This window comes from Panthera tigris, chromosome E2 (assembly GCF_018350195.1).
Source record: "Panthera tigris isolate Pti1 chromosome E2, P.tigris_Pti1_mat1.1, whole genome shotgun sequence".
Lineage (NCBI taxonomy): Eukaryota > Metazoa > Chordata > Mammalia > Carnivora > Felidae > Panthera > Panthera tigris.
In genome coordinates, this window is record NC_056674.1 from 13,177,779 (window position 1) to 13,193,182 (window position 15,404).

General features: G+C 54.0%; 1 protein-coding gene across 9 annotated transcripts in view; it reads right to left on the reverse strand.

Moving 5' to 3' along the window:
* Positions 1-7,430: 7,430 nt before the first annotated feature.
* Positions 7,431-15,404, reverse strand: part of POU2F2 (POU class 2 homeobox 2) — a 57,185-nt gene continuing 49,211 nt past the window's right edge. For 3 of the 9 annotated variants that reach the window (XM_042968690.1, XM_042968692.1, XM_042968689.1), the window contains 10 exons: positions 14,060-14,165; positions 13,880-13,971; positions 12,107-12,268; positions 11,731-11,872; positions 11,492-11,640; positions 11,214-11,390; positions 9,872-9,938; positions 8,430-8,631; positions 8,216-8,289; positions 7,431-7,961 (listed from right to left, as the gene is read on the reverse strand). In XM_042968690.1, coding sequence (XP_042824624.1) covers positions 7,630-7,961; positions 8,216-8,289; positions 8,430-8,631; positions 9,872-9,938; positions 11,214-11,390; positions 11,492-11,640; positions 11,731-11,872; positions 12,107-12,268; positions 13,880-13,971; positions 14,060-14,165 — 1,503 coding nt within the window. In that variant the 3' untranslated portion in view covers positions 7,431-7,629. The remainder of the gene's footprint in view (positions 7,962-8,215; positions 8,290-8,429; positions 8,632-9,871; positions 9,939-11,213; positions 11,391-11,491; positions 11,641-11,730; positions 11,873-12,106; positions 12,269-13,879; positions 13,972-14,059; positions 14,166-15,404) is intronic. The other 6 variants (XM_042968693.1, XM_042968691.1, XM_042968695.1 and 3 more) reach the window with 3 other exon arrangements.

Consider the following 15,404-nt stretch of genomic DNA (forward strand, 5'->3'; position numbering starts at 1 on the left):
TCAGCAGAGAAGAATGGCTCTGTGACTGTGGGATGATCACCCTTCCTCAATTGTGGTTCTTTTTCAGAGCTTCTAATGAAAAGAAGACTCATTGTTCACCGTCACTCTGCTGAAACTTGATGGTCCTCAGTTGAACTGTCTTAAAAAGGGTGGCATGGGACGTCTGGGTGGCTCATTCGGTGAAGCTTCTGACTTTAGCTCGGGTCACGATCTCTCGATTTGTGGGTCCGAGCCCTGCGTTGAGCTCTGTGCTGACAGCTCAGAGCCCGGAGCCTGCTTTGGATTCTATGTCTCCCTCTCTCTGCCCCTCCCCTGCTCTTGCTCTCTCTCTCTCTCTCTCTCTCTCTGAAAAATAAATAAAAATTAAACAAAACGGTGGACTAATCAAGCCCTTGTTGGATGCTGGGTTTTGAGTTAGGCAAAGTTTCTTTTCTTGGTGGGGGCACAAGTGAGCGAGGGGCAGAGAGGAGGGAGAGAGAGAAGCGGGGCTCACTCGGGGCTTGTGTTTTTACCTGAAGCGGGGCTCAAGCTCATCCAGTGTGGGACTCCCAACTCACCAACTATAAGATCACGATCTAAGCCAAAGTCCGATGCTTAACGACTGAGGCGCCCTGGGCAGGCAAAAGTTCTTGAACTTTAATGTTTATTAGGCAATTCCCCTAGAGATTGATTTTTTTAATGTTTATATTTGAGAGAAAGAGGGAGACACAATCCGAAGCGGGCTCCAGGCTCCAGGCTGTCAGCACAGAGCCCATGGGGCTCGAACTTGTGAACGATGAGATCATGACTCACGCTGAAGCCAGACGCTCAACCGACTGAGCCACCCAGGCCCCCCTCCCCTAGAGATTCAGATCCAGCAAACGGGTGGATGATATCCAGGAATCTGCATTTTAAACACACCAATTCTGGGGTGCCTGGCTGGCTCAGTAGAGCATGTGACTTAAGTTTATTTATTCTGAGAGACAGAAAGCGCAGGGGGAGGGGCAGAGAGAGAATCCCAAGCAAGCTCTGTGCTGACAGAGCACAGAACTCCACGAACCGCATGATCACGACCTGAGCCAAAATCGAGCCGGACGCTTAACCAACTGAGCCACCCGGACACCCTGAGTGTGCAACTCTTGATCTCAGGGTTATAAGTTCAAGCACACATTGAGTGTAGAGATTACTTAAAAGTAAAATCTTTAAACGTAAATAAAAACACCAATTCTGATGCAGGCGACTTGCTGATCACTCTAAAGATCCTGAATCGTCCGTTTTCAGTTGGATGTGGAAGGTTTGCCTATGCAGAAATGTCAAGGGAACAGAATGGTGGTCCTCTAGTGCCCGCTATGCTCCTGACAAGAGGCCCGAGTACGACTGTACAAGGGAGGGCATGTGGTGCCGTCGGGCACATTCACGGGGCTGCAAGTGGATGCAAGTTCAACTCTAAAGAGTGCTCTCAGGTGTGCTGTCTGTGCTCGTCACTGGATAGCCTGGGTGACAAGGAACTTAAGTCTGTATGGTTCTGACCGCACGACCCTACAGGAAGGGGCTGGACCAAATGACCTTCCTCTGTACCAACATCCCACTTCCCCATCCTTCCAGACTTACCTTGGGAACCGGGGAGGTGCTTTTTTATTCTTTCAGTCTTGCCCAAACGAGGCAGTGCTAATTAATACTTTTCGTCCAAGTGATCCAACCCCTCTTCAATTCTTCCTTTCTCCTGTCTCCCCCATCCCCTACAGTTGAGTTTGCAGAGTACCAGCATCCGTATGCCGAGCGTACATCAGAGGATGGAACAATGACAAGGTGACATGGTGCCAGTGAGAAAGCCCAGTTGTTGACACCGTTTCTGATTTTCAGTGGTGAGGTTGTGGGGATCAGCCCGTGGCCTGGCCTGTGAAGCCGTTGTTCTTGCCAATTGACGTAGTCAGGCTGGGCACAAAAATTTGAGTGAATGAGTTCATGTCACTCTGAAGAAGAGCGTGCCCTGGACCACCAGACAACTTCAAAGTCGACTGTTTTGAAAGGGTCTTGCTGGTCCTCTGGGGATGGAAGTGGGGGAGGACTCACCGGTTTCCTGACTTTCCCATAGTTCTCATCTATTGAAGACCGTGTGCTAGAGATCTGTCCTAAGCACTTATTACATCATCATCTCATTTAATTCCACAAACCCCACAGGTGAGAAGGACATCGAAGGTTATATATGAAAAGTCACAGATCTCTAAAATGGCAGAACCGAGAAACGAATCCAGACGTTTGAATTCATCCTAAATTCTGAGACTTAGGTCTTCTGATTCGTGAGAACCTGGCTTGGGCCCTCCTTCTGAAACATTTACTGTTTGGACAGAAGTAAAGCCCTCCCCTCCATAGCACACATGTACCCACCACCCTTCCCAGAACACAGAGGAGACCAAGGGAGAGCAGGCAGCGTTTCTCTCTGTACAGTTTTTACTTTTTTATTTTTTGATGTTGTTCAGATGAATGACACACTCAAGTTACAAAAATGGGGCCTTAAAAGAAGCACATTGTACAATGAACAAGCAGATTGGAGTTAAGAACACTGAAACGCTAACCCGCTACCACGAGAAGAGACAGGGTGGGGGGGACAGGATGGGGAGGGAGGGGCTACCAACACAGGGGTCAGACAGAACTGAAAGTGGGGCTAACTTGCTGAGAACGGATGAAAGGCAGGTCTCCTCCAGGGCCTACTCAATTTCCAGATGCCCTTCCTGGTCTCCCTTGCCCACTACTAGCCACCTCCGCCCCTCCCCATTCCAACCTGGTCATCTGAATGAGTAGGTGAGAGACACCCACCCCAGAAAGGGCTGAGCCACTCAGATCTTTACAAGGTGGGTGGTCATCTTGCCCTATTCCAGGCTTGGATTTGGGAGCTGGTGGTGGCAGCAGTGGGATAAGAAGCCACAAAGGAGCTAGCAGAGAGAGGAGTTGATCAAAGATCAGGCCCCTGCTTTTCCCCCAAAGACTCCTTGCCCCTTTCCCACCCCACCATGACCCAAAGGCCCTCTCTACAAGTGGAGAGAGGCCCCCAGTCACCCTGCAATTATGTAAATAAATAAATACTGAGCCCCTGGGCTTGGAGGACAGGCTGGGGGAGGGGCAGCAGGGATAGAGGAGAGGATGGGGAGGCAGTAGGGAGGGGTCACAGACATAGTAAATAGTTGTCTCCGTCCCAGCAACACTTCTCTCTAGATTTTGCTCTCCTTTTTGTGTTTGTTTAACAAGGAGCTAACATTTCAAGGACAAATACTTAAAAATATACATTATTTTTTCTTTTTTTTTCGCCTTTGTCATCGTCATCTTGCTTTGGAGACTGCTGAGGTCAAAGTTCAAACCGCACGCAGGAACTGCGGCTTGGAGTTTTTGTGTATTTTTTTTAATTTTTATTTTTTAATTTTTTTCACTTTTTTTTCCAACGTATAAAAAGGTAGCGGAGTTGTCTGTGGGTTTTTTTTTTTTTTTTAATGGTTAAATCTTTGGTTTGTTTCTTTTTTCTCTTGGAGGCCTTTATCTCTCGCACTTGCCTTTCCCACTCAGAGGCCAGTGGGGGCCCGCGTGTCTCAATCTTGCTCAGTCTGTCTCACTCTCTCTCTCTCTCACTCAGCTCCCCCTACCCTGGGCTAAAGGGAGAGAGAGGCACCCTGGGATTCGGGTGGGCCAGGAAATTAGTCAGGTCAAGAGGTCAGTCGCCTACTTGGCTAATCCCTTACCCTGTCTTCCCAGGGCAAGGGGCTTGGAGACCCTCTCTTGGCCCTCCCAAGGGAGAAGATGTCTGGGAAACTCATACCCTTCCCCCACCCCCCACTCCTGATCTTAGCCTCAACTCATACAGGGTTTGGGTTCCCCATTTCCACCCACCCCCACTTACACCCCCAGTCCCTCCCTCCCATTTCCAGCCCCCACCCTCCCAGAAGAGAACAGAGAGAGGTGTTTAGTTACTGGCATTTCTTTTTTTTCTTTTTTCTTTTTTTTTTTTTTTTTTTGGCACAAAAGGCCCACCATTAGGGTAGACCCATTCTCTGTCCCTCCCTCAAGTAGGAGGTCAGGGCTGGGGAGAAGAGAAATTCAGAAGGCTCCCCCTTTCTCCAATCCACTCATCTTCCTCTCTTTCTAGCCCAGGCCCCTGGCCCCCCACCTCAGACATCTCACCTAGCCCAGAGCCTGGTTTGGGGTCTCCCTCCCCATCCTCCACATAAAGTCCCCCAGCCCCCCAACTCTCTCGCTCACACACAGACACACGGACACAGGCTCTGTACAGACCACAAAATAAAAACGATGAGATAGTTTTGTTTCCCGGAGTCGAGACAGGGGGTACTGGAGTGGAAGGGGCAGAGCGGGGTGGGGGGCATGAATTCCCCCATTACCTTCCCAACCCTGGCTCTCTCCAGCCCCCCAGCCCCTTGCCCTGGCTGGCCCCCAGCCAACGATATTTGGTTTCCTTTTTTTAACATTAAAGTTCTATGAGGTATTTGGTGCCTTATCTCGAGTCCTCGGGGGAGGGGGGCCCAGGGGGGAGACCTGGGGCACACTTGCCCCTCCCTCCCTCCCACCCCCTTCCCAATATTTGGTTTCACAGCTGTAGTTAAAGCTTGGGATTTGGTTATTTTTCCCCTCCCAGGAATTTTCTTTTTTTCTTGTTTTTCTTTTCCCAGTATTGGGGGTTGGATGGGGAGGGTCCCCACCACCCCCGGCTGCACAGGGGTCCCTCCACCAGTGTCAGGGCATCGGCCCCATCCCTGCCCCCTGCTTCCTCCTCTCCTCTCTGCCCCACTCCCCCCACATCGGGGTGGGGGAGAGGTCCCAGGTGGCAGGACTTGATGGGGAGGAAGCAGGATGAAGTGGGTGGTGGTGAGTCCTGGATTTTCTTTCCTTTTTTTTTTTTCTTTTTCTTTTTTTTTTTTTTTTTTGGTTTTTTTTCTTTTGTGTGTTTTTTGTTTTTGTTTTTGTTTTTTTGGTCTAGAATCATAGTTTTTGTCTGAGTCATCTCCACCATGCCTTCCATGCTGCCTGTCTTCTCGGAGGGGTTTTTGGTCGTAATTCCTTTCACTTTGCTCTGCTCAAATGTCCTTCCTATCTGTTCAGGAGCCCTTGGCCCCCCTCTCCACCCTTGGGCTGGGGCCCAGGCCCTCTCGCCAGTCCCTTCTCTTCAGGAAATAAAAATGGACACACTCAGAGGTAGGGTAAGGGCAGGGAGTCGGTTCAGCGGAGAAGCTTACATTCCGGCGAGGACGGGTCGATGGCACGCCAGCCCCGGCGGTGCCAGGGCGGGAGGGGCGGCCACTCCGCCGCTGCCCAGACAAGGCACCCCGAGACCCCCGAAACAGCCGGGTCTCTGCCGTCGCCGTGGCCCAGCCCAACAGTTTCATCTCCCGGGTGGGAGAAGGGAGACAAGAAAGAGAGAACGCTGAGGCCTCGGGGCCCAGGGCGGCGTCCGCCTCTCCTCCGAGTGGCCAGCGGCACCCTCTGGCTCCCGTGTGCGCTGCCCGGCGGGGGCCAGGCCTCTGATTTCCATGGCTCGCGTCCTTCACAGCAACACTTTGGTTTGAGGAGAGACACAGCAAGGTGGGGATTGAGAGGGGTGAGAGGGAAGCGAAGGAAGAGGGAGAGAGGGAAGCAGAGAGAGAACAGACTGAAGAGAACAGAAAAAGAAATCAAAGGAGGAATCAAACCACCCGAAAGTTTGTTCGTTTTCCTTCGTCCATTCTTTTTGCTTTCTCATTCCTTTCTTCCTGTTTTGTTTTTTTTTTTTTAAAGCTTTTTCAGTTGATTGGGGGGCAGGGAGCTTGGGGCTCTTCACCCCTGTCCCTGACCGCCCTCTCTCAGCCCTGCCCACCCGCTTCCATCCGCCCTGGCTGAGGGACAGGCCCTGCCCCAGCCTCCCCCTCCGGCTTTCCCGAAGACGACGTCCATGAGGTATTTGTGAAGAGAAAGAAGCGTCTGTCCTTCCATCCGCCTTGGGGACCAAGGGCCTGGACCACTGGCGCAGGGACTTGGTTCCACCTCGCGGCTCCTTCTTATTCTTGAAGAGTCCTCGTCTTCTTTCCCTTAAATATATATATATCTATAAATTCTTTTTTTTTCTAGTTTTAATTTATTGTTTGTTTGGTTTTTTTTGTTTTTTGTTTTTTTTGGTTCAAAACTTTGTCGGCCTCCACAATAGCAGGAGGGCAAAAGTGGCTCCCAGCGATGTCTCTCCTCTGTCCGTCGAGATGTGTCCAGGGCTGGGCAAACAGGGGTCCAGCCAACACTCGAGGGAAGTCTTGTGGGAGTGGTGGCCACCACAGCGCCCTCTTGGATGGGGACCACAGATCATGGCACTGTCCCCGCCACATGGACCCTGATGGGGATGCCACCTCGAGGAACCCCACCACTGGGGTGCGTGCGTGTATATATGTGTGTGGGGGGGGAAGGAAGAGGCATCTGCCAGTATCAGAGGGGCACAGGGTGGGAAGAGCGAGGTGAGTTCTCTTTTTGGTTTCTGGTCAATGTCAAAGAACGTGAAGGATCCCACGGATAGGCACTGGAATATGAATTTTTTTTTTTTTCAGGGAAACTGACAGACGAGGATGGAAAAAAAGACAACTTGAATGCCCTCACCTCATCCCCTCTTGCCTGAAGCTTCCACCTTCCCCTGGGCTGGGGAGGGGGGTAGATTCCAGAGCAGAGGAGGGTGACAGAGTTGAGGGGGGACATGTGAGAGCTAGAACTTCGCAAAACAGCCTAGCCCACCCTTCAAAGGGAAAAGGGGGGAGGTACAAGGGCTGAAAAGTCATCCCAGGCCTGCCCCTGAACTCTCCCCTGGCTGGGGGAGGGGAGGAGGTTAAAGCGAGACCCCCTGCCCAGGTGGGGAGAGTTGGGGGTCGAGGGAAAGGGGGGACACATGGTAGGGACACATTCTGTTGAGCGCAACGCTAAAAATTCTGTACATCCTTTGGATGAAGCTACTGAATATTTGGTGTAAGGTTGTTCAGGCCCTTTCTCTTTCACCTTCTGGAAAAGAACATTTGGCGGGTGGTTCTGGGCCCACCCCATCGGCCCCAGGCTGTGCCCCGTCTTCACTGGCCCAGGGCTGGGGGCTGGGGCTGGAGGCTGGCACATTCTCTTTTGCCTTCTCTGGCCCCCACTGGGGGAGGCAACGTTGGGGGTTGGCCCCACAGCCAGAGGCTCGGCGCGAGGTCCTCCCTGCAGAGGCTTCTCTGCCCCTGGCTGGGGTTCGTATTTGGTGTCGTAGCGGTGAGGGTGAGCACACTGAGGTCTGGCTCGCAACTGGTTTTTGGTTTGGTTTTGTTGGGGGATTTTTGGTTTTGGTTTTTGTTTTTCACCTCTGGTTCCTTTGGGGCAGCTGGTTTCTGTTGTGATTATTTTTGGTTTCTTTTTTGTTGGTTGGTTTCTTTCATTTTCTTTCCTTCTTTCTTTTTGTGTGTGTGTTTTGTTTGGGTTTTTTTTGTTTGTTTGGTTTTTTTTTTTGGTTAGTTGGGGTTTTTTGTTTTTGTTTTTGGTCTTTCCTCCCTTGTCACTCCTGTCCAAGGACCCTCCGCCCCACCACTGCTGGCCTCCTCGCCCTCTTCCCAGGCGGGGGACTGAGGTGGGTGGGGGTCAGAGGAGTAGGAGGGGAGGCAAGGTGGGCCCTCACTCGGGCTTGGACCCTGCCTCGGGGCCCCCGGGGCCTCCAGGGGTCTGTGCTGCCGCCTCACTGCAAGTGGAGGAGGAGGACGAGGACGAGGAGGAGGACGAGGAGAGGCCTGGAGACTTGCTGGAGATGGAGGCTGCCACGGCCGCAGCCGCTGCCGAGACCAGGCCCACGCCAGGCGGGGCGCTGAGCAGGGGCAGCCCAGCGTGGTTCAGGAAGAGCGGCGAGGTCACCAGGCCGGGGCTCCCCGGGGCCGCGCCGGCCGCCCCCAGCACCAGGTTCCCGCTGCCGTCAAGGCTGGTAAGGGGCAGGGTTCCACCAGAGGCCAGGGCTGGTGGGGAGAGAGAGAAGCTGGGCTGGGGGCGCCTTCTGGCATCCTGCCCGCAGCGTCCCCTGTCTTCCCATCTGCCCCACTGATCCCCATCAGCACCCCTCACACCTTCCCCAAAGGTGAGATGGGTATGAAGAGGCGAGCGATGCAGTGAGCAGGGGCAGGATGGCATGGCTGGAGCAGCAATGGGGGGGGGCTCGAGGCCCCAGGGGGCCAGGCTGGAGGCGATGGGAGTGACATGAGGCAGCACGCACCTTGGATAGTGGCCAAAGGGTTGTTGCTCATGAGGGCTGGACTCAGCCCGGAGCTCAACCCCACCATTGTGCTTCTGCAAGAGGCAAAGCAGAGGCGTTAGCAGGGGCAGGGACCCGCCGGCGGCAGAACTGGGGCGCGGCTCCCACCCGGGAAGCAGCGGCGGCGACCCTGCTTCTCTCCCCACAGCCTCCCTAACTGCAGCCGTCCACTTACCCCGTGCTGGGGTTCAGGCCCGACAAGCCGATAGCCGAGTGGCTGCCTTGAGGGCTGGGATTTGTGCTGTTGGTGGTGGCCGGGGGTGGGGGAGTGACAGAGGGGATGGAATTGAGGGGGGGCGCGGCCCCGCCCCCGCCCCCACCCCCTCCGGCTGTCCGGCTGGGGTGGAGCGTCCCCACAGCTGAGGATAAGGTAGTAACTGCCAGAGAGAGACAGAGAGATGGAGACTTGAGCTTCCACTCGTCCTCCTCAGAGGACCCCGCCCGGGTCGACTCCGGCTCGTCTTGCGGCCCAGCTCGTATCTCCTCCGGAGCGACAGACAGGCCTCCCGCCCTCTCTGCCCACAGCCCCGGTGACAGCAACCGCTAATCGCAGTGTGAGCAGCCGCCATGCACTGAGCCGAGCCCTGTGCCCAGTGCGCTCACACGGTGCGCACCCCGCCCCGAACCTCAGCGCCGGCTCCCCCTCTCCCGCGGACCGAACCGGGCGCCCTGAAGACCGTGCCCTGTGGCTCCCTCTGGGGGCCAGGCAGGGGGTTGCGGCTGTGCGCGCCGAGGAGGACGGGGCTCGGAGCCCAGACTCAGGCCAGACAGCCAAGGCAGCGATTTCCTGACCGTCAGGCCCCACCTGTACCCTTGGACGAGTGCCTTTACCTCTCTGGTCTTCAGTTCCCTAATGTGGAAAATGGGCATAATAATAGAAGCTGCTTCATTAAAAGGGTGTGAAGATAAAGTGAGTTAATATTTTTTCTAAAGAGTTTAGATAGTGCCAGGCACACCCTTACTACTTTATAAACTTCCACTTATGATTTCTTAACGTGAGAAAAATCAATATGGCGTTTGTTTGTCTGTTTGTTTGTTTATCCCTTTTTTACTTTATTTATTTCAGTAATCTCTACACCCAATGCGGGGCTCCATCTCACGACCCCAAGATCAAGAGCTACTCTACTGCCTGAGCCAGCCAGGCTCCTGTTACACATGCCCTGCCCCAGGAAGGCAGCAAGGGGGGCTTTATGCACAAGTAGCCGTGTGTATATGTATGTGTGTATTACACACACCCAAATACATATACATACTCTTATATGTACATATTCACGTATATAGCTTTGTAGATATTATACATTCACAATAATTTTATAAAAAACTGAGGCTCAGAGAGGTAAAGTCACTTCTGGAGTTCACAGAGTTTAAAATGTCAGGAACAGAACCCAAGTTCAACTTTTAGCAACCCCAAGCTTTTCTCATATGAAATCCTGGAGCAGATGAAAGCTGAACTGCTCCCGCAAGGAGGGGTAAGGTCACTCTCTCCCCTCTGTGCCCCCTGCCTCCCTCATCCCCAAGCTCAGCCTTGAGGCCCACAGGCACCCTAGGCCACTAGAAAAACCGGTGCCTGCACTGTGTGCTCCCAATGCCCCCTCACGGGCTTCTGCCCTCCCTGACCTGTTGTGCTCAGACTGCTGGAAGCTTGGGACAATGGCAAGGTCCCGGCGCCCCCTTGGGGTGTGACCTGGGGAGAGAGGAAAGAAGGCATGGTTAGGCCACTTTCCCAGCAGCCCCCATGATACTCTCTGACGGTAAGACCCCCGTTCATCTGCCCCCAGGCTGGGGAGAGAAGGGGCTTTGGGCACAATGCTATGCTTGTATTATGCCAAGTTCATTCCATCATATCTATCTTAGCATCTACCTAAGTGATCCTGAGCCACAGGGAGGAAATAATCCTCAACTGAGAGTGTTCCCCCACCTCTCTTCTGACACCAACCAGTTGCAGGTCTGAAGTGCACGCGTGCACGTGTATGTGTGTGTGTGTGTGTGGGGGGGGGTTATGATGACCAGGGGTGTCTCTGCATCAGAGTGTTGGGATGTCACATTGCCTTGATTTTCTGGAACCACCCAGCAGCCTCCTTCTTGGCCTCCGTGCCTCCAGTCTCATGCTTCCATCAGCTCTAGAAACCTCACTCTTAATGTGACCCTCTCCCTCCTCAGCTCAAAACTCTTCCTCAGCTCCTCACCGCCTAAGGTTGAAGTTCGAGCTCCTCAGCATGTTACCTGGGAGTCTGGCCCCTGCCTATCCCCTACCCCTACTCATATACAGATACATTCCCACTCCAATCACATTAAATTGCACTGGAGTTCTTCAGATTGGGCTCAGCACACCCAGGCTTCCAGGCCTTTTTGCACAGCAGCCCCTTGCCTGGGCTTCACGTGGCTGGCTACCTCTCCCTTGTCCTTTATAACTCAGCTCGGATGGTCCCTTCTTCCTCCATACCAGGGAAGGGTGGGACGCTCCTCTGGGCCCCTTGTTCCTCGCTGTAGTGTCGCAGCCCTTTCCGCACTAGATGCAATGAAAGGGTGTCCCAGTGTGTCTGATCCCGAGTGGGTCTGCGTGCTGCGGTGGGCCTGAGTGTATACTCAGTATGTAATGCTGTCCCTGCCTGCCTCTGTGTGGTTGTGAACCTGTGTGTGGGAGTACCTCCATCCCCTACCTGGGATCCATCCCTGTGAGGCCCCGCCCTGTGATAACTGTTTTTGGCTATGTCGGTGTGTGTCTGTGGGTGCCTGCATCTCTCACATAAGACCGCAGTTCCTTGGAAACTGTGTCCCTGTGTGACTATGCTTTATCCATGTGACAGACGGTCCCCAAGGGTGAGTCTCCCTGCCTCCGTGCTAGGCACTGTGGACAACCAAGTAGGCCTGGCTTCACAGAAGCGCCTGCCTAGGGGCGGGGGTCTCCCAGAGCCTGCCAGAGCTTTATGCCCCCACCCCCCAGAAGCGTTCTGGGTACCAGATGGGGGCTGTAGCTGGCCGGCTTCCCCGGGCTGGGCAACATGGGGGCTGCGCTGCAGGGGTTGATGCGTTTTTCCTTCTGGCGCCGGTTGCAGAACCAGACGCGGATCACCTCCTTCTCCATGTGCAGCTGCTCCGCGATCAGCAGGATCTCCTCTGAGGTAGGCTTCTGGTTCTGCGGGCAGAAGGGCTCCGTTAACCGCAGGTCCGACCCCCTCCCTCCTCGGCCCCCATCCCCGCCGGCCGTCAGGGCCGCCCTGGAGGCCGGGGTCTCACCGCTAGAAAACTCTTCTCTAAGGCGAAGCGGACGTTTGTCTCAATGCTGGTCCTCTTCTTGCGTCTCCGGCCGGGGAGCCCGTCGAAACCCAGGCTGGGGCTGCTCAGCTGGTTGGGACTGGGCAGACTTGAGTCCACAGACATAGTCTCTGTGCCCGGGAGGAGACGGGGAGCATGAGAGGGCGCCTCCCGCGCCCACAGCCGGCCGCCCGCTCTGGGAGCCCCAGCGCAATCCCAACCTGCGTCATTGAGCCACTTCTCCAGGAGGGGCTTGAGTTTGCACATGTTCTTGAAGCTCAGGTTGAGGGCCTCGAAACGGGAGATGGTCGTCTGGCTAAAGTCGTTGCCGTACAGCTTGCCCATGGCCAGGCCCACGTCACCCTGGCCCAGTGGGGCGGGAATGGGAAGGCGGTCAGGGCCAGACCTCTGGGCCACACCCTGGCCCCGCCCACCAGCCGACTTCGGCCTCTCGTCCCGCCCACCACCTGGCCACGCCCCCCGGCCCAGGAGTTGGGTAGCGGGTGCCCAAGAGAGGCGTGGCCCGTGCCTCACCCATCACCTGGCCAGGCCCGGTCACCCTCTGCCCATAGCCCGTCCTGCCCGGTGGCCCCAGACCTGCGTGAAGCCCAGCTTGATGCGGCGCTGCTTGAAGGTGCGGGCGAACTGCTCCAGCTCCTCCAGGTCACTGGGCTCCTCGGGGTGGGATGGTGGCTCCAAGCATTTGGGGGGCTGCGGGTGCGAGAGGTGCGGGTCGGGCAGCGTGGGGCGGGTCACGGCCTGGTGGGGTCGGCAGGAGGGTGGGATGCAGGGCCGAGGACCGGGATGGGGCTCAGCAAAGGCTGCGCGGTTCCCCCTCCCTCCTTCCCTCCCTCCCTCCCTCCCTGCCGTCCAGCCTCTTCCTGCTCACTCTCCTCTACCTGTCCCCAGGAGGCTGATCCACACTCATTGTCAGTCCCCAGCAAAGAGACACTCTGCTTCTCCACTAGGGTCCTCTCACTGCCTGGAACTCTCTACACATCCCCCCACCCCCAGCCTGCAAACTCCCAGAAAGGAGCAGCCAGCTCCTTTAATAATAATCCTTCATGATTCTTTACGGATTTCAACGCTCCCTCCTACACATTTGTTTTTTAACACCCCTTTCAAAAACTATGAACTATTTCAGGGCTTTTTCCCCCCGGGGGGGGGGGGGGGATGCGGGCCATGGTTTTATCCTTCTGTCAGGCAGGGAATCAAGCACTGTGCTACCGAATTCCAGGGTAACTCAGGCAAGTTTCTTAAAATCTCCCTGGGCCTCCGTTTTCCCCTCTGCAGGATGGAAATAATCGTGGCTGCTCTACTGAACCCATGGGGTTATTGGGAGAATCCGGTTCAAGGTTGCAAATTAAGTGAAAGTATTTTTATTTTTACTTTTTTAAAGTGAAAGTATTTTTTAAAGTAGATGGGGAGGGTTACTGGGGGATTTACAAAGAAGCAACTGCTCTCTCTCTCTCTCTCTCTGGAATGCTTCACTTCCCTAAAAATAAAAGATCTGAAACAGGTGGTGAGTGCAGCCACGTTGGTCACAAAAATCCTTGATCCATTACCGGAATGCTGGGGCCAGATGTGTTTTGGAATTCAGAAATTTTGCAGATTTTAGAAAGCCTACATGGGCACATATCAGAAATAAGGTGACCCCCCCCCCATCAGGGTCAAGGCATCACCCCATAATTGAACACATTAACAGCCCCCAGCAAAGCAGGACTATCACACAGGAGGGAGGAAGGAAAGCCATACTCCTTGCCCCAGGTCTAGAGGGGGTTTGCAGCCAAATGACTTCTGGTCTCACATTATAAAAACAGCTTGGTTTTCCAAGCATTTTGGATTTCATAATTGCAGCTCAGCCCTGTATTAGTCCCCACATTTGGGGGGCTTTCTGAAATTGTTCATATTTTTTGAAAGGACTGTTAAAAAAATGGGTAGGAGGGAGCGTTGAAATCCGTAAAGAATCATGAAGGATTATTATTAAAGTCTAGAAGCCAGTCAGCAAACTGAAAGGCTAGGCCACAGCCTATAGGTTTTTTGTGTACTTAGGCACGTGTGCATTTTGGGACAGCAGGGGTCAGATCAAAATCATTCATCAGGTTTCTCAAAGGAGTCCATGTGTCTGAAAGGGCTAAGAGCCACTGGCCTGGCTGACTCCCCTCATTCTGTGGAGGAAGAGGCTGACCCAGACAGGGAGAGCAGCTTGACTGAGGTCCCACAGCAAATCAGTGGCACAGCAGGGCTGGACCCCAGATCTCCTGACTCCCGTCCTGGCCCTGATAGTTGTGGGGAGGGTCAAAGGGAGAGGAGGCCCTCTCCTTCCCACCCCTGCTCACCCAGCCTGGCACACTCGGGGGACATTCTCACCTGCGTGGGCAGCCCGGCCCGGGGCTGGGAGGTCAGAAGAGCTCCCTGGGTTTGCTGAGGTAGCTGGAAGAGATTTGGCGTCGGTAGCAGGCCTGGAGAGACAAGGGGGATGCACGGGGTGAGGGGGGAGGGAGAGTTTTGTGGAAACATCGTCAGGGACCCATCCTGGTGGGACCTTACCTGGCTGACTCTGCTGGGCCTGCGGCAGCAGGAACTGAGCGGGTGGCTGGAGGTGGTGACCCGGCACAAGCACCAGCTGCTGAAGCTGGAGGAGCTGCTGTATGTCCTGGCAGGGAGGGGGGTGGACAGAAAGGCAGCCTGAGTCCTGGCCCGGCTCCATCTGCATTGCCTGCCCTGGCTCCGGGCAGCGGGCAGCGGGCAGCGGGCAGCGGGCAGCGGGCAGGGAGGGATAGAACCTGGTCTCTGAATGGCGCCCCTGAGCTAAGGGCACCCAGGAGGCTTCCCCCAACCCCGTGGCTATCAGAACATCCTATCTGGGCTGTCCCAGGAGGGCTCGCTCTTTATTTACCTTTTCTTTCTTAAAGAAATATTTGCCTTGTCTTACATTCCCACAGAACAAATAGCATCGTTTAAAAATGTAAATCAGACCAACTCTTCCCTCCTTTTAAAACACTCAAGGCAAATGATAATCATGGCTGGAATTACCTTTAAAATACTCCAGCAAATAGTGAGTGAGTAAATTGGTTCAACCACTTTGGAAGACTCTTTGGTAATGTTATGGTTTGAATTGTGTCCTCCCCTCAAAAGATAGGTAGGAATCCTAACCCCCAGAACCCTGGAGGGGTTCACATATATGTGAACCACATATATTTGTGCTCCATGTATATTTGTCAGATAAACCAACACTGATGCTTCATAATTTACTCAACAACTTTCATGTGTAGTTGAAAATTATGTTACTTAGAGTGACATTATTTTGCCTTTGGGGAAACAGAGGGATGACTCATGCCCCTCAATTCCTCCCAGTGCTATTATTATTCCAAAGACCAATTTAATGTCCTAGGAAGTAAACAAGCTGAGGAAAAGATCAAGATGATCAAGGTAGAACTAAGTCTTCAGGATGGGTCCTAATCCGATATGACAGGTATCTATAGGGTAAGGGGGAGTTTGGACACAGAGACAAACATGCACAGAGGGCAGGCACTGTGAAGAGACCCAGAGAGAAGATTGGCCAACCTGCCAACACACTAGCTTGGGACTTGGAGCTTCTAGAACTGTGGAATAATGTCTACGGTTTGTTGTTGTTGTTGTTGTTTTTAAATAGGCTTCACGCCCAGTGTGGAGCCCAATGAGGGGCTTGGACTCACAACCCTGAGATCAAGATCTGAGCTGAGATCAAGAGTCCTATGCTTAACCCACGGAGCCACCCAGGCGCCCCTAAATTTCTGTTAAGACAGCCAGTTTGTAGTCATTTGTTAGGACGGCCCTAGCAGACAAATACTGGCACTGTTTATGAAAGCCGAGCCTACGCCTGCCTCATGACCCAGTGGTGCCACGCCAGGGT